The sequence below is a fragment of the Myotis daubentonii genome, chromosome 7, assembly GCF_963259705.1.
Source record: "Myotis daubentonii chromosome 7, mMyoDau2.1, whole genome shotgun sequence".
NCBI classification, from domain to species: Eukaryota; Metazoa; Chordata; class Mammalia; order Chiroptera; family Vespertilionidae; genus Myotis; species Myotis daubentonii.
The window spans coordinates 76,970,662-76,989,073 of record NC_081846.1 but is presented as its reverse complement, the minus strand read 5'-3'; the positions used below and the strand labels follow the sequence as shown (position 1 = coordinate 76,989,073).

At 36.9% G+C, this 18,412-nt stretch overlaps 1 protein-coding gene across 1 annotated transcript in view; it reads right to left on the bottom strand.

Annotated features, from left to right (window-relative positions):
* Positions 1–1,853: 1,853 nt before the first annotated feature.
* DARS1 (aspartyl-tRNA synthetase 1) overlaps positions 1,854–18,412 on the bottom strand; it is a 70,564-nt gene continuing 54,005 nt past the window's right edge. Inside the window, exons 6-16 of the mRNA XM_059704570.1 lie at positions 18,132–18,212; positions 17,192–17,251; positions 14,677–14,788; positions 13,226–13,360; positions 10,085–10,232; positions 8,850–8,996; positions 7,132–7,174; positions 5,788–5,868; positions 4,675–4,786; positions 4,426–4,497; positions 1,854–2,491 (exon numbers count right to left, since the gene is read on the bottom strand). Of these exons, the coding sequence (XP_059560553.1) occupies positions 2,400–2,491; positions 4,426–4,497; positions 4,675–4,786; positions 5,788–5,868; positions 7,132–7,174; positions 8,850–8,996; positions 10,085–10,232; positions 13,226–13,360; positions 14,677–14,788; positions 17,192–17,251; positions 18,132–18,212 (1,083 nt within the window). The 3' untranslated portion in view covers positions 1,854–2,399. The remainder of the gene's footprint in view (positions 2,492–4,425; positions 4,498–4,674; positions 4,787–5,787; positions 5,869–7,131; positions 7,175–8,849; positions 8,997–10,084; positions 10,233–13,225; positions 13,361–14,676; positions 14,789–17,191; positions 17,252–18,131; positions 18,213–18,412) is intronic.

Sequence of the window (18,412 nt, the reverse complement as noted above, 5' to 3'; positions counted from 1 at the left end):
CTGCACATCCCCTTCTGGGGATCGAGCCTGCAACCCAGGCATGTGCCCTTGACTAGAATCAAACCTGGGACCCTTCAGTCTACAGGCTGATGCTCTATCCACTGAGCCAAACCAGCTAGGGCTAGGTGATTTTATTATACTACTAGAGGCCTAATGCACGAAATTCGTGCAAGGGGCTCAGCCCTCGCAGCCCCACCTTCTCCGGAAGGTCGTTTGGCTGTCTGGTCTAATTAGCATATTATGCTTTTATTATAGATTTTAGGGCCTGGAGATCACACAAAAAAAGATGTACGGTAGTGCATTTTATTCTTGTGTGGCTTAAATTTATTAAACACTATTGGGGTACCTACTATACCCTAATGCTCTGGTAAAATGTAAAAGACATAAAAATTGTGTCTCTATTTTCAAAGAGCTCATAATCCAGATCAGGCGTCCTCAAACTTTTTAAACAGGGGGCCAGTTCACTGTCCCTCAGACCGTTGGAGGGCCGGACTATAGTTAAAAAAAAAACCATGAACAAATTCCTATGCACACTGCACATATCTTATTTTGAAATAAAAAAAACAAGACTTCAAAAAAAGGGCTCTCCTAACTTCAAAAAAAAGGGCCCTACTAACTGCAAAATAAAAAAAAAAATAGACCTCCAAACTTCAAAAAAAAATAAATCCTAACTTGTTCTTACCTCGGTCCTCAGGCAGCAGCAGGCTCTGCACAGGCAAGCTCGTGACTCGTCCTATCACACCCGAGACTGAGAGGAGGAGTCGAGAGACAGAGAGAAGGAGGGGAGTCGGAGAGTGCGGCGCACATTCCACACATGCGCACTGCGGGGCCCGGGATGAATCGGCTGCTAAGCAACAGGCAGCCATGGCAAAAACACCCGGTGGGCTGGATAAATGTTTTCAGCGGGCCGCATGTGGCCCGCAGGCCGTAGTTTGAGGACCCCTGATCTAGATGATGAAAAAAATTACCTTTCAAAAATAATAAGCAGGTATTTATGATCCAGGGATAGAGTCCTACCTTTCTGTGTTATTTTCTTTTCCTGTAGAAAAATATTTGAGTGACATTGTTTTGTTCCTGCCTATTCTATGTGATTCACTATAAACATGAGTATCAACATATTTAATTATCTAGAAACTGTTTCTAATTGTAATTCTTACACAGAAATTTCTTTTTGGTAGGGAAAATGGGAGTACATTTTAGTGACATTCACGAAATACCAGTACTGGTTAAAAACAAAAAATTCTGCAGTAATTTTTAATTTATGTGAAATAAACTATAAAGCAACCCAATCTTTCAGCTTTAAGAGCTCTATCCTTACACCTACCTGAACTTGTATCTTGTTATGAATACACTAGAAGCCTGGTGAAATACGTTCACTGTGTGTGTGTGTGTCCCCTCAGCCTGGCCTGCGCCTCTCGCAGTCCAGGACCCCTCGCTCCTTACCGTCCGCCTGCTCGCTGCTCCTTACTGCTCAGCTTGCTGCTCCTTAGCACTGCTGCGGAGGCAGGAGAGGCTCCCACCACTGCTGCTGTGCTTGCTAGCCGTGAGCCCGACTTCTGGCTGAGTGGCGCTCCCCCTGTGGCAGTGCATTGACCACTAGGGGCAGCTCCTGTGTTGAGCGTCTGCCCTCTGGTGGTCAGTGCACATCACAGTGACTGGTCATTCCATTGTTAAGTGGATTTGCATATTAGGGTTTTATTACTGGTATATAGGATGTTGTGAACATGTAAGTTTTCATTTGTTTTAGGTCATTTACATAAACCAGTTATACATTTTTTCTATTCCCAAATTAAAATGCCAAGCGCTAATTATAAAATTTGACTGCTGTGAAGTTACACAAAGAAAACTATAAATTAGCTTTAAAATTTTATTGAAACTCAGGTTTAGAATTGAACAATTTAATACAATATTATGTTGAATATTTTCTAACCAGTATTCTTACCTGCCTTTACATGATTTCTGGACACAACTTTTAAGAATTGATACTTTCTGCCTAATTTTCCATAATATGCCAATTATGCATGTATTAAAATCTCAGATACTTATCAGAATTTAAAAAAATAAACTAAAATATGGGAAATTTAAGACATTAATATTGCAGCAACTGTAATATAGAAATTTACAATCTTAACTGTTAAAATTGTTAACATTTATTGTAATAATGCAGTATGAATTTTTAACATAATCACATAAATTTTTCATTAAAATGTTCAACCATTTCCTACTGAAGCATGTTCAAAGTTATAAAAACCTTCTCTTTTAAAGTAACTTATACTGAATTAGTCCAAAAGCAATTGTGGCACTTTAGAGAAGACGTTTATTCTACTGCATATCTTAAGTACCCAAGGTGCTGCCCGATCAATAGCAGGTTACTGAAAAAGTGTAAAGCATGGCTTTCTTTAAGGAGTGAGTCGTTTGGGATCACGGGGGAACATTGAGGTCTGACGAATATTGTGCAATCCCAAAAACAGCATAGTCACTCGTTCCAACCCTAGGGAAAACAAAATAAACATTAATTCCTTTTCTGAAAATCTCTCAGGTTCTTACATTTTGAAAATTACCAACATAGTATTGCTGATCAACAAAATAATTTTCCTTGTTAGGAAGGAAAATGACTTCTATAATTTCAAGTTTATTTAACATGGAATGTTTTAGGTCTTATTCAGCAATAGAGATGACGCTTGTGAGAAGGACAAAATGAGATATCCTTAAGCTATGTGATTCTGTGAAATGTGAACTACAGAAATCTATGTTAATGTCCAAAATTTATGGCTTAAACAAGTATCTCCCCCTCTCCCCCCCATGTATAAGCCTGTATGGTTTCAAATAAGACCAGATTCTAAGTATGTAGTCCAGGTCATCAGTATAAGACAAAAGTCATAAACCTGTTCAAGGAAGTTTATTAATGGAAGTACCAGAAATTCGTTGTAATTTGATAGGCATGTAACATGGTAGTTCCTAGTATAAAAGACTCTAGAGTACATTATTGTACTAAATTCTTTGAGTACAGAAAAGACTGACTTTGACTTAAATACTATACTACTGATAAGAATTAAGACCAAGTGCCATCTAAAAAACAGAACAACACTAGCAAATGAAACATTTTATGTGCAATTTGATTTATCTATTTCACTAAAGCTGTAAGAAGACTAATATACCACATAAAGGTCAGAGAATAATCTTATATAACAACTTTTAATTTTAAAGAAATATACTTAACTCTAAAAACAGAAATATAAATAGGAGAATTAACATTTTTATCCTTATTCCTTACCAAAAACATCTGCAGACATTATTTGAACCTTGTATTAATCTAACACTAATCAAGGTAGTATTTTGATAACCATTCAAATGTCCTCTTTCACAAGTAAAATTAAAATATACATTGCCAAATCAGTCACAAAAGTTTGTAATGTTATACCAACTGAACATTACTGAATACTCGAAGAGAAAATAGTCATAAATGTCTCACTGAGACTTAAACTATATGTTCAATGTAGCGTTGTTTGTAGTAACAAAAGGCTAGTAACAACCTACATGTCCTAGGAAGCTGGCTAACAAGGCTATAGTGCGTCCTTTCAATGGAGTCTATGTGGTGATTAAGAATGAAAAAGCTTTTGAGGTATTCATAAAAAATTAATTAAAAATACAGTCAGGGAAAAATGTAAGGTACTGAATGATTTACATAGTATGCTACAATTTGTAAAAAAATTATTTTTACAAGTGTGTGTATTTTTGCATGTGCAAAGACTACCTTTGCACACTCCTCTATACCCTTTTAATTTGAAATTATGATAAGTATATTATGTATTCAACAAAAACCTCCAAACAACAAATAAAAATTCAACAAAACTATAAATTGATAATTACTTTTTAAATGTCTTTGACATGGACATCCCAAAGTTGAGTTAAACATTTACTCATTTTAAATCAGAGAGCAGCAGATTACACATACTTTAGAAATAGTCCTGAAAGTCAATGAAATGTTATAATTCAACAAATCATTTAGCAGCAATCTGAGCTAATTTGAGGGACAGCTTTAATTTGGGCTAATTTGAATGAACTCATGGATGAAAAACACAGGGCATTTCATTTACAAGACATTTTGCTTTTAAACCATTAAGATAAAAGAATGGCTAGAACTTTATTACAATATTTTAATATATTTTTATTGATTTCAGAGAAGGGAGAGGAAGAGAGATAGAAAAATCAATGATGAGAGAGAATCATTGGTTAGCTGCCTCCTGCACTCCCCACACTGGGGATCGAGCCCGCAACCTGGGCATGTGCCCTTGACCAGAATTGATCTGGGACCCTTCAGTCTGCAGGCCGACGCTCTATCCACTGAGCAAAACCAGCCAGGGCTATTACAATATTTTAGAACCCATAAGTTAATATTGTCATAATATTAAAGGAATGTATTACCAATGCCTCCACCAGCATGAGGAGGGGCTCCAAAGCGGAAGGAATCAATGTATGCCTTAATTTTCTCCAAATCTACAAAAAAACCACAAACATAAATTACCATTTTATTTAGCTTTAAAAAGATAAAAAAGCAATTACTGTTAAATGAAGACTTAACCAAATGACTATTTCTGAGGAGTCTTTAAAGGGTTTAAAATAAGTTATTTTCAGAATACATATCACTTTCCTAAATACATTTAAGTGGTTTACCAATTCCATGATGTAAGGCTCTCTCTGTTAGCAGCTGAGGATCATGTATTCTTTGAGCTCCTGATAGTATTTCTTCTCCTCTCATGAACATGTCATAAGAGTTGGACTGTTTCTGCAGGAAAAACAAACAAACCAAAAACATTACTTATCAAAAGTGGCTACCATTCTATTTCCATTACACACGTGGAAAAAAAGACCTTTGTTGCAAGAAGAGCAAGTTCATTTTTTCCTACAATTGATGATGTACCTGCTCCAATGAACATCTTTTGTTTCTCTAACACAGGTTAAGTTAGCGAGGTTTGAATAGTAACTTCTTTCTTGCCTTTATCAGATTTCATACTCCCCTTCTCCCACACCTTCCAACATCAAATCAAAGCACCATATCTAACTTATAAGTAGTGCTGATTCTCATTTTACTTTATCAACAGAAATGTTTTTAAAGGGGTCACTTTTGGAACTTCAAATTATCAATTAACATTTCTTTTTTATTTTAAGGGAAGCAAATTAAACATCAATTTACCGTAGCTCATCCTATTCTCTATCAGGTTTTAACTTACTTTCCCTGTCTTTCAATAAACCAGTGGTTCTCAAAGTGTGATTCTGGGATTAGTAGCTTCAGTATTACCAGGAACTTGTTAGAAAAGCAAATTTTCAAGCCTTACCCCAAACCAACTAATCAGAAAGTCTGATGAGGGGCTCAGGAACCTGTGCTTTAGAAAGCCCTCCAGGGACTCTGATGCACACTAAAGTTTGGAAACCACTACATGGAAAAATAGTAAAAGGCCACATTATTTAGATTTGTTCAAGGTCAAAAATAAATTTTGCTAATGTCTGCAAATCTAGCAATACTATTTATTATTTATATGGTGTTTCTTCCTCAAATCTTCAAAAAGTGACACACAGAAATGATTTTTAATATGTTCTTGGAACAATTTGCTAGAATATTTAGATTTCACCTTGACCTCAACTGACAGAAACTAGTAGTAATCCACATAACATGACCACTGAAACTGCAAATTACGAATGAAAACCATTATTCCCATTTACAATTTGACAAGGTAACAAAGTTTTCCTTCTTCCCCCAAACAGGTTATTTAAAATCAAGTTACTTACAGAATTTCTTGGGTCAGGCATGGTATAGAAAGGCCGTACAGCCAATGGATATTTATCAAGAATATAAAAATCGGTATCATACTATAAAAAGAATAAATACAATTAAAATAGTTTTTAACAGTTTAATGAAAGTGAAAAGGCGGCTAGCACTTTGGTAATTAATGTTTTTTTTTAATACCACGTTTTATACTTCAAAATTACTGTAATTACACTGTAAATAAAATGAGTATTCTATTTCTTTCAAGTAATATCTGTAGCCTATAGTATTTTGCCATAATGTTGTATATTCTTCCAATACTTAATTTTCTTTTTTGGGGTGACAAGTACTCTCTCTCCAATTTCTTCCACATTGAAAATTATGCTGCGATAAACTTCTTTGATTTTCATTTTTTCCCTTGCTATTCTATCTCATTTGGTTCTTCAGATGTATTTTATAGCTGTTTATGTTAAGTTATACCAAATATATTTGGGTTTTACAAGAATAACAAACATTTTAAATCTATAAATTATTTTAGGAAAAACACCTTTATAATATTCACCTTCAAAAAACCTTACCTTCCCGATAATTAAAAATTTAGTTTAGATATCTAAAAGAAATTTGGTAGTTTTCTTCAATGAAAACTACAAATGAAATCAATAACATTAACATGAAATTATGACATTTTTGTTAGAATACTTACTATGTGACCTAGATATAATTAAAAAGAAACCAATCACATTTCGACTGTTTTGATGTTAAACATTTTTGCTAGAACTGAAATGTAGAGGGAATGTCAACAAAGCCGACGAACTGATATTGACTCTGCTGAAATAGCATTTTAAAGGTATAAACTCAATACTGTGCAGTTTCAGAAATATACGTTAGTTTCCCAGTCAGTTTAACAGTTTAGAGTGCAACCAGCAGGAGGCGCTCAAGGACTGTTTTCATTTCATCACACAATTCTTTGAATTTCTTTAAACACCCTTCTAAGTTTAGCTTTTCTCTTCTTTAAGAGCTTTAGAAAATGAGATAGGAAAGTAGCTTTCACATAAGAGGCAGAAAGGAATTCATTCTCCCTCATCTTGAGGTCCTTTCTAACTAATCTGACATAGATATCACTTTTAGAGACACTTCAGTATAACTAAGTACAAAAATTGAATACTGAGTTAATCAAACTGTTTGGGCAAAGCCTGTTTGAATATTTTTTATTTTTCCAAGATTGAAAAAAAAAATTGGCCCCCTGGGTTTTTATTTATTCTGGAATCATACTATTCTAGGAAAATCATTCCCTCTGCAATTGTTCTTTAGTACCAGGATACATTTCAGATTTAGAGAAAGAAATCCAGCATGTACAAGAGTCCTACCTTTTCCTTTACCAAACGACCCAACAGTTTTTCATTCGGCGTACTGGAAAACAATGACAAAAACATGAAATCAGATGTTTGATTAGTTCTTAGAGTTATTAAGGCAACTCTATTTGAAGTTCTCAAAGAATAAAAAATTCAGGCAAAACACACAGTTGTCTATTCTGCTCTTTTTTAAAAAAAGGCAAGAACTACTGAAAACAACTTATAAGTGCACCTGGTATTTAGTAGATGCTGCTCAATAATATTTAAATAAAACCATAAACAGAATTTAGCAATTCACTGATTCAGAAATAACATGGATGATATAATTTCCTACAATCAAATATTACTAAAGTTCACTATATGAACATAGGCTATTCTTGGCGTTAAATGGTTCCACTTCAGATGGTCTCTCCTTTTCATTACTCCTTTTTACAAAAATATATTTTTATTTATTTCAGAGAGGAAGGGAGGAGAGAAAGATAGAAACATCAACGATGAGAGAGAATCATTGATTGTCTGCCTCCCACATGCCCCACACTGGGGATTGAGCTTGCAACCCAGGCATGTGCACTTGACTGGAATCGAACCTGGGACCCCCTTCAGTTCGCAGGCCAACGCTCTTTTCCAGTGAGCCAAACCGGCTAGGGCTCCTTTTCATTACTCTTTTTTAAAAAATATTTTATTGATTTTTTTACAGAGAGGAAGGGAGAGGAATAGAGAGTTAGAAACATTAATGAGAGGGAAACATCGATCAGCCGCCTCTTGCACACCCCCCACTGGGGATGTGCCCGCAACCAAGGTTACATGCCCTTGACCGGAATCGAACCCAGGACCCTTCAGTCCGCAGGCCGTCGCTCTATCCACTGAGCCAAATGGGTTAGGGCTCATTACTCTTTATCAAAGGTTTATAAAACAAAAATCACTAATTCTGAATCTTTAAAATATGTTTATATAAACCAATTAAATTTCTATAGCCACTTTAGCATCTACCCTATTTAAGAACAATTTCTAAAATACTTATGAAAATGATAGAATGTACGATTTGCCTTAAGATGTCATCTAGCAATGTAGGGGATGCTTAAAATCATATACAGATATATTTGTTAAACAAACAAAAATAAAGGGTTTTGAGTGAAATATTTTTTAAAAAGCCCGAAAAAATGACAATCATGCCTTTCCCTCTTACATCCATATGATTTGTGATGCCTTAAATATTTTAACTTAAGAACCCTTGAATAAAATAGTAGATAATAATTTCATATCTGTTAAACTACATAATTTGTTCAAAAATTATACACTGTATGATCTGAGTTTAGATAAAATAATACTGTATATCAAATGAAGAATAGTGATTTTTATAAACTTTTGGAGATCTTAATAGTTTTATGCCTTAATCCTGTGTGGGGATGGGTTTAGATTACTGTCTCTCTTCTCTAATACCACTGATTGAAAAAGAGAGGTAAAATATTAGATGCCAAAATCACAGGCAAAAGTCTCTATATTCTTTAAAGCATTACAAACTAGGGGGAGAGGGGGCACAAAAATGGTCTTTATTAAAGCTTAGGCAAACCACATTAAATCATTATTTCAGATCACACATTAAACAAGAACAGCATCATACGATATACCCGAAAGTTAATAAAAGCTGGGCAAAAAATTATGATTTGTTAATATATTCATTCTTGTGTATCTTAAACCTAGTTAGTAAAGTTTTAAAAGTCACAAAGACAAACCTCAGATCTTCTTCGTCTCCCATTTCAATTCCAGCTTCCCTAAGCATAGCCAATGCTTCACAATACTCTAGTCTTAAAGTGGGCTCCAAAAATTTGAATGGCTCACATGGGAATTGTTTATTCACCGTCTGAATTTCAGTTTGAAACCTATTTGAATAATGATTCAGAGTTAATAATAACGTGTGAGATAAATGTTTTCCCCATAAGAGGTCACTGTGGCATCATGTTAAAAATTACTAAAAACTTTTTACTAAAACTGGTGAAATAAGGAACATATATAGCTTTTACTCTACCACACACTTGCTGCAAATTCTTTTTTCTTTTAACAAAGAAACATTTTAAACATTTCACTGGAGTCACTATCTGTGCGATGATGTGAGAAATTCAGAGGCAGAAGCTCCATGATCAGCTGAGTACCCGTCCAGCTGAACCACTCAGCCCCCTCCTAGCTGGCCAGTTGGCAGGAACCCAGGAGCCTACATATTATCAGTCCTATATGCATTCCACTGATAATTCTGGAATAAGGGACACATGTAGCTTTATTGTTCAAAAGGAACAATAAAGTTTATTTATCAAACGGAAATGCTTTTAGAGCAAAACTCTCTATGTAAAATCTGCCTCAGTGCACTTTTAGGCTCTTCTGTAATACTAGCAACAGCTAAGAAAAAATATCTGGTAGGTAGGTACTGAGTACCATCTTTGCCACATAAAATCATCTTTGAATCAGTGTATGTACCAAGAAAATGTTACTAAGAAATTGTTTAAGTTAAAGAGTAGAGTTTAAACACTTAAAAGATTTAATACCATTTCTCAGTCTTATGTTGTTTGTCACCATGGTGGCATTAAAGGATTAAAACTTTTTTTGTAACTCATATCAAGTAACATTGTTAGAAACAAACTACCCATTTCATGAGGCAATAAAAACTCTGACTTTAACTGCTATGAAAGTAACATAGGCTCTATTTCTTCAAATATCCAGGATGTTAGTATAAGGGAAATACAATCTGGTAAATATATCCACCAAAATGAAGCCACAATGGACTTGGATCCAGAATAGTATTTTGAGTGTGGATTTTTTTTCATTAATTGATCATCTAACTAGTAAGTCTATATGCACACGTATGTCCAATAAAAATTTAGTTTATACATTTCAAATCAAGAATTGCTTTATTCTGAAGAGCCCAAACTGTTTTGAAATTAAGTCCAGTTAGGGATATAATACATATATTTTTTACCTTTCTTGAAGTCCTTTGAATATTTGTACTAAAGTGTCTGCAATTTCTTCCATAACTTCATGGTAATGGTAATTGAAAGCCATTTCAATGTCCAAACCAACGAATTCAGTTAGATGTCTGTGGGTATTAGAGTCTTCAGCTCTGAATACTGTAACATTAATAAAAGATATACATAGCAGTGTTTTAAATTTTGGAGAAATTGAGATTCAAAACAAAATTCTATTTACTTGTACTCAAATGGTACTATTTTCATTATCATTATAAGGTTGGAAAGACCTTTGACAAGCCACCTGCTACAGCACTCTCATGGATAGGTAAGTTCATTACAAACTCCTACAGTCATGTAGTAAAAGCTGTAACAAATGTAAATTAGTGAGACTCATAAGAACCCCGAGGGAATGCAAGATCCTGAGGTGCCTTCTCAATAACTAAAAATATTCAATATAATGAGTTCTCGATTTTATTAAAGCTTGACTCAAGCTAAATGACATCTGTACAGATGAAGCACCTATCTCAGTCCAGCTCTTATCATCCTCACTGCACGTTCCTCCTTTTCAGCCTTCCTGGCTAGTCCTGTTCCATCTCTCCACGCTCTCATAACTTAATCCCACCCTGTATTTCCCATTTCTCAATACTAACTAGTCTCAATTTTATTTGCTCCCGTGCTTTTGACTTAGCTTGCTTCTTCTAGAATGCCATCTCTGTTGTCTTTACCTCCTACTCTGTCCTTAATGCCCATTTCTGTTTGAATTTTCTTTCATGGCATCTCTAGCAAACTCCATCTTCTTCCTCTTTTTTACCCTACCTATACCACATAATTAACACCAACCTGCTGACTATATATCACAATTAGATTTGATGTGGCTGTGATATGTATGCATGTATTTTTTTTTAAAAAAATATATTTTATTGATTTTTTACAGAGAGGAAGAGAGAGGGATAGTTAGAAACATCGATAAGAGAGAAGCATCGGTCAGCTGCCTCCTGCACACCCCCTACTGAGGATGTGCCCGCAACCAAGGTACATGCTCTTGACCGGAATTGAACCTGGGACCCTTCAGTCCGCAGGCCAACACTCTATCCACTGAGCCAAACCAGTCAGGGCTATGCATGTCTTATTGTGTCTTAGGAGCAGGGACAATATTGTTCTCTTAGCACTCAAAGCATGGTCTGCACAGCAGCAGTACCTTGGAGCTTATGAGAACTGCAGAATCTCAAGTCTTACCCCAAACCTCCTGCATTTTAACAAGATCCCCAGGTGATTTGTGTGCACATTAACATTGGAGAAGTGCTGGTTGGATCTTCTTTAATAGTGCAAGGCTATATATGCAGCAAGTGTTCAGCAAATAATTGCTTAATAAATTCAGAAAATTAAGACATTTAATGATCTTGCCAGTTTCTCTATTAGCAGGTATTTAATTTATCTTAAACTATCAAAAAATTCATATATATAAAATAACTTTTTTTTACCTTGGTAAGTTTTAAAGAATATAGTAAAGCTGTTGTTGTTTTTTTCTGTTTATAGTTAGCATCATAAAAGAATTTTCTTCATGATTGTGTCCATACTTGACTTTTAGCAAATGTATATATACTAGAGGTCTGGCACACGAAATTCGTGCACTCGGGAGAGGGTTGTCCCTCAGCATGGATTGCGAGGGCACAGGCGAGGCCAAGGGACCCCAATGGTGCATGATTGGGGCCAGGGAGGGACATGGGAGGTTGGCCAGCCGGGGAGGGACTTTGGGAGGACTCCAGGGCATGCCTGGCCTGTCTTGCTCAGTCCAGATTGGCTGGACCCCAGCAGCAAGCTAACCTACTGATCGGAGCATCTGCCCCTTGGTGGTCAGTGTACGTCATAGTGAGCGGTTGAGTATCCTTAGCATGTCATTAGCATATCATGCTTTGATTGGTTGAATGGCTGACCAGACAACCAGACACTTAGCATATTAGGCTTTTATTATATAGAATTTTAATATATTTTTATTGATTTGAGAAAGAAAGAGACAGAAACATCAATGATGAGAGAGAACCACCAACTGCTGCCTTCTGCACGCCCCCCACTGGGGACCGAGCCCGCAACCCGGGTATGTGCCCTTGACTGGAATTGAACCTGGGACCCTTCAGTCCGCAGGCTGACTCTCTATTCACTGAGCCAAACCGACTAGGGTGCAAATATATTCTTAAAAAACATGTTAGTATAATTTATTAAATCCAGGCATTTGTTAGTATTTTCTAATGGCCTTAGCATATTATCAATACTAAGGAGAGTACAATTAGTAATAGTAAAAAAGAACAGCTTTGGAATAAAACTGGCAGCAAAGTATACAGAGGTACATTTGTAAACGTACAACAGTAGCAAGGAGCTTTCAAGGACAACAAAATATATTACTTGGACGATTGCAATCACTTTTTCTTTAGTATTGATGGAGAGTTGAAAGGATAGTCCAAATGGGAGCTAATTCTATTCTAATTACACTTAAGTATAATAAATAATATACTTAAATATATTCAGAGGGTGTATATTTTCAAAGCATCCATTTTTTAAAATGAGATAGTCCCAAGACACACATTTTCTTTTTTTTTGTCTTCAGCATTCTTCTGTAGGAATATATATATATATCATGCTTATGATTCTATTCATATGAATGATGCTCAACTGTTCAAAGAACTATTGAACATACAATTTTTTGGGAAATGTCTAAATGTCTACCAGGCAATATTGTTATTTTTACCCCCAAGTCTAGTGTTGATGTAGTCAGTATAAAAAAGGATTTAAGCTTTAAAAAGGTCTGTGTAAAATGTGTTTCTAGCCCTGGCTGGTGGCTCAATTGGTTGGAGCATCATCTGGTACACTAAAAAGTCTTAGGTTTGATTCCCAGTCAGAGCACATACCTACCCAGGTGGGCTCAATCCCTGGTCAGGGTACAGGAGGTAACCGATTACTTCAGAGGGTGTATGTTTCTCTCTCATATTAATTTTTTTTTCTCTCTCTCTCTCAAAAAAAAAATCAATGAAAACATATTCTTGGATGAGGATAAAAATAACAACAATTAAAAATAAAATAAAATAAATGTGTTTCTAAAACCCTAGCTGTGGTACAATTAATGAATTTTGAGATAACCTTAACTACCAAAACCTTACCTGGTCCAATACAGAAAACCTTCTCAAAATCAGCACAAATACACATCTGCTTGTACAGCTGTGGGGACTGAGCCAGATATGCATTATTTTTAAAATATGACACAGTAAATACATTGGCTCCTCCTTCACTGGCAGCTGAAATATAAACATACATGTTACTATAATCAATTGTAAGCTTATCAATGCAAACTTCTAATAAAAATAGTTTATTCTTTTGATTCAAGTACTTCACTTAAATAAAACCACACTAGAAAAAAGACTGCAGAGAAACCATAGTCTATATATGTTTTATCCCTGATTCTAAACAGTTTATATTTAGGCGAGATTTACTTCTTTGGCTATACTTTCATTTTACTTCTTTGGATATATACGCTCCCTTTCTGCATAAATTTAAAATCTATTAAAAGCTACTTTAGCTTTGTAAAACTTTTTGTAAAAAAAGATAATAATTTTTCTAATTAAGAATTCAATGTTCATCCTGGCCAGTGTGAATCAGTGGTTAGATCATCAGCCTGAGCACGGAAGGGCTGTGGGTTTGATCCCTGTCAAGGGCACATACCTGGGTTGCAGATTCATCCCTAGCCCTGGTCAGGGCATGTGTGCGAGGTAGCCAATCGTTTCTCTCTCTGTCTTTCTCTGCCCCCACCCCTTCCATTCTCTCTAAAAATCAATGGAAAAACTATTCTCAGGTGAGGATAAACAAAACAAACAAAAAAATAATTCAATGTTTAATTTTTTTATTTTCAACTAAATGCCTTTAGTAACACCCCTCCCCACCACTGAATTTTAGAGAGAGTGGAAGGGGGGTGGGGAGAGATAGAGAAACATTGATGTGAGAGAGACACATCGATAGGTTGCCTCATGCATACCCCCCGACACAGGCCAGGATTGGGCCCACAACCCAAGTGGGAATCAAACCCGACTCTTGGGTCTGCAGGCCAATGATCTAGCCACTGATCCTAAACTGGCCAGGGCAGTAACACACTTTTTAGTGTTATTTAAGCAACAGTAAAGAGGGTAAAATGATTAAGATAATGTTGTCATATAAAGATGAGAATTCATGACGTTTTTCCCGTCTGCAATATTTAGTATTAATTTTACAATGCAGTTTATACAAACCAAAATTACAATATGAATTTAAAAAGAAATCTACATAATGAAAGTAATTTCTGGTGCACTTATATAATAACAATCTTGCCTTGTGTGTTATAGTCTCACTTTACAATCACTATCACATAATGACTCCTGAAATAAGGGGATATAGTATTACTGATGCTAGTGAGATGGGACTGCTGCTATGTATCATAGTCTTTGAAATAAATAGTCTCAGAGCAATAAACCTTAAGGAATACTTGGGATTCTCAAATTTAAAAAGAACACAAAACTAATAGTAAGCAACTTGGGGAAAACAAATTATTTTTTAAAATTAAGAGGAATATCTTAAAGCATACCTGAGATAATTTTAGGAGTCTGAATCTCCACAAAACCTTTGTTAGTTAAAGTTTCTCGGAAAAGATGGCAGATGCCAGATTGGAGACGAAAGACTGCCTGGCTAGTTGATGTCTATAAAATAATAATAAATTCTAATTAAATCAACTTGACACATGAAGGAAATAAATAAATGATACTTCCTGGGTAGTGCAGGGCTTACAGAGAACATAATGCCCCATCTAGGGTGCTAGCTGACATTACCATGAGTGCCCAGGATTGCCAGATTCACCTCCAACTTTTTATGGAAAGCCATTTAGATCTACTGTGAAAACCCTCATTTTCCAATGGTGGCAAGAAATTAAAGTAAAAAAAAAAAAAAAATGATGTGAGCCAAAGAAAAATATTCTTTGGGTCAAATTCTAGAGGCAAAATCAGTAACTTGTGTGAACAAATAGCATAGGCAAATACAGTAGGATGTTTAACTGCTGTGGCCAAAATGATGAAAACCATGAGGTTTCTAGGCAGTATCAAGAGGACTTTTGATTATTGCTAGCCCTTTCTATATACTACAAGTTAATGTGGAAAAGTAACAGTTTACAAAAAGCAAATGGTCAGGGGAAACATGGGTGTACAATAAGGGCAGGCCTGTAGACTGCAGAAAAGCTGGAAAGAACTTATAAAGTGACAAAGAACGTTAAGCTTTAGGTGGAATATGTTATGTAAAGGAGGAAGATGTGGTCAAAACCTTAAGAAAGAAAGATGACATTGGTTTTACTATAATGATGAAACCACTGAAATCTTTCACTTGCAACCAAGCTAGAAAGGGAAACAGAAGCCTATGAGGTTTCCCTTTATATAAACCAAAGGGTCAACTACTTCTTTATTGTTAACTAGAGGCCCAGTGCACGAAATTCATGCAGAGCGGGGGGGGGGGGGGGTTGTCCCTCAGCCCGGCCTGCACCCTCTCCAATCTGGGACCCCTTGGGGGATGTTTGACTGCCCATTTAGGCCTAATCAACTGTGAGGAGCCAATGGCTGCCTAAGAGGTGGAGCTTTTGACACTGACTGGCATAGAAACCAACCAATCAGAACCAAATTGGCTGGCAGGGGAGGGCAATTGGTGGGGGGGTGGGGAACCAGGCTTGCAGGGGAGGGCAGTTGGGGGCGACCAGGCTAGCAGGGTTCTGATTGTTTGGTTTCTATGCCAGTCGGACATCCCTCTCACAATCTGGGACTGCTGGCTCCTAACTGCTCGCCTGCCTGCCTGCCTGCCTGCCTGCCCCTAACCGCTTCTGTCTGCCAGCCTGATCAACCCCTAACCGCTCCCCTGCCGGCCTGATTAACACCTAACTGCTCCCCTGCCAGCCCAATCATCCCCAACTGCCCTCCTCTGCCGTCTGATCTCACCCCCAATTGCCCTCACCTGCCAGCCTGATCTCACCCCCAACTGCCCTCCCCTGCCGGCCTGATCTCGCCCCCAACTGCCCTCACCTGCCAGCCTGATCTCACCCCCAACTGCCCTCCCCTGCCAGCCAATTTGATTCTGATTGGTTGGTTTCTATGCCAGTCCGTGTCAAAAGCTCTGCCTCCTAGGCAGCCACTGGCTCCTCACAGTTAATCCAGATTTGGTTCTGATTGGTCAGTTTCTATGCTAGTCAGCGTCAAAAGCTCCACTTCCTAGGCAGTCATTGGCTCCTCACAGTTGACCCAGATTTGGTTCTGATTGGTTGGTTTCTATGCCAGTCAGCATCTCTGGGCCTATCAATGGGGCCTGATCAGAAAGGTGGGGCTGATCAGCAGTCCTGGGGGAGGCCTGGAGAGAAATGGAGGCGTGACTGCTGACCAGGCCCAGAGCTAAAGAAAGAGGCAAGTGCTGATCAACAGCTGCCACAGTGGCTACGGATCAGACCCTGCTTCTCTCTTTAGGCCTCTCTCTGGGCCTGATTCACAGCCCCCTCAGTAGTCAGTGCTGGGTCACCATGCCTGCAGCCATAGCAGTCAGCGCTGGGTCGCCATGGCAACCCAGTGCTGAATGCAGGACTGACTTCCTATTGGTTGAGCCTCCTGGTCGTTGCAGATGTGACGGACCTAGGGTTTTTATATATTAGGATTCTGTGCTTAGATCAAATTCAGAGGATTGAGGCATTAATTACTAAACTTCATCAGGTTGCTCTAAAATCTGCATATAATTTCTTTCACAATTTTCTAGTGATATTAGTAGTTATGTTTTCACTTGCTTACTAACTTGTCTAAAACAGGTTACCACCTTGAAGCAAGCTTTTTTACTGGCTTCATACTCCTTTGTCTTTTGAAAACAGTGCAAGTCAATACTCTGTGAACTATTACTTGACTGTCTTTGTTGCCTGCAATTCGTTCTTGGAGGAGGGTCAGTCGGAAAGGTAAACTGTTTCTTGTATTATCATACTTACATATAAGGAAACAACAATCAGTTCAATGAGCCCAAGACAGGTATGTTATCCTTGCCCTCCTTGATTTTGGCATAATCATGTCACTTAATAAATAAATGAGGCATACCCTAAGATCAATGACTCTGTTATCTAATCTTGTATCCTGGTTAACAGTAGCTCTTCCTTCCTAAAAAAAAAAAAAGAGAGAGAGAAAGAAAAACAGATTTTACAAATTTTTTCAGAACACAAAAAGCACTTTTAAAATATATTCTTTTACATACTGATTTAAGAGAGAAAGGGAGAGGGAGAGTGAGATAGAAACATCAATGATGAGAGAAACATCAACTGACTGGCTGCTTCCTGTATGACATACACTGGGAATCGAGGCTGCAACTCAGGCATGTGCCCTGACTGGGAATCACCTGTGACCCCCTGGTTCAGAGGTTGATACTCAATCACTGAGCCATGGTGACTGGGCCAAAAAACACTTTTAGAAGCCATGTATACTTTTAAGTGACAGGTGTGTTTATGTGTATTAATATCAAACCCCAATCTGGATCCAAAAACCAAGAAGCAGGGTTAGAGAAAAGTTACTGTTAAAAGAAAGAGAGAGATGGAAAGAAGAGAAATGAGAATGAATAGGGATTCTTTCTTTCCATCTCCCATCCCAAAAGCCTTGCCTCACATCAAATTTAATGCAGAGGCAAATATGAGAATCTAACTGTTGCCTATTAAGGCAGGCATTACAAAGATCTGTAGATGTATTTATATTATTGTTACTTTCTATAAATTAATAAATATTAAAAATTTGTTTTAACTTCGAATACTGTAAATATTGACAGTATACCCACAAAAACAAAAGCTTGTGAGGTCAATTATTTTTAAATGTGTAAAGGGATTCATAGATCAAAACGTTTGAGAATTACTGATGTTAAGAATAAACTTAGATAAAAATGAAGCTCGTAACAACAGGTACCTTTTATACAGAAGCAGGGCATCAACTTTTCAATGTTTTGCAAACTAAACATACAGAGGAAGCATAGTGTTTCAAAAAGTATAATTTTTACCTCTTCTCCTTCCACCTCAGGCCGAATGGCATCATCCAGCTGCAGGGGCAAACGGGGTTCAGCCAAACTGATCACATAAATCTGAAAGTGAGAGATTACCAAAAAGATCATGAAGCACACAAAACCTGTTATTCTTTGCTTTTTTTTAAAAAAAACTACAATTGACTTAAACATGAAGGAATATTTGCATACATCTTTAACTGAAACTATGTACTAAAATCAAACAATATGGTACATGTTTTTTCACCTACAAAATGGGGATAATAGTATTTCTTGCCTAC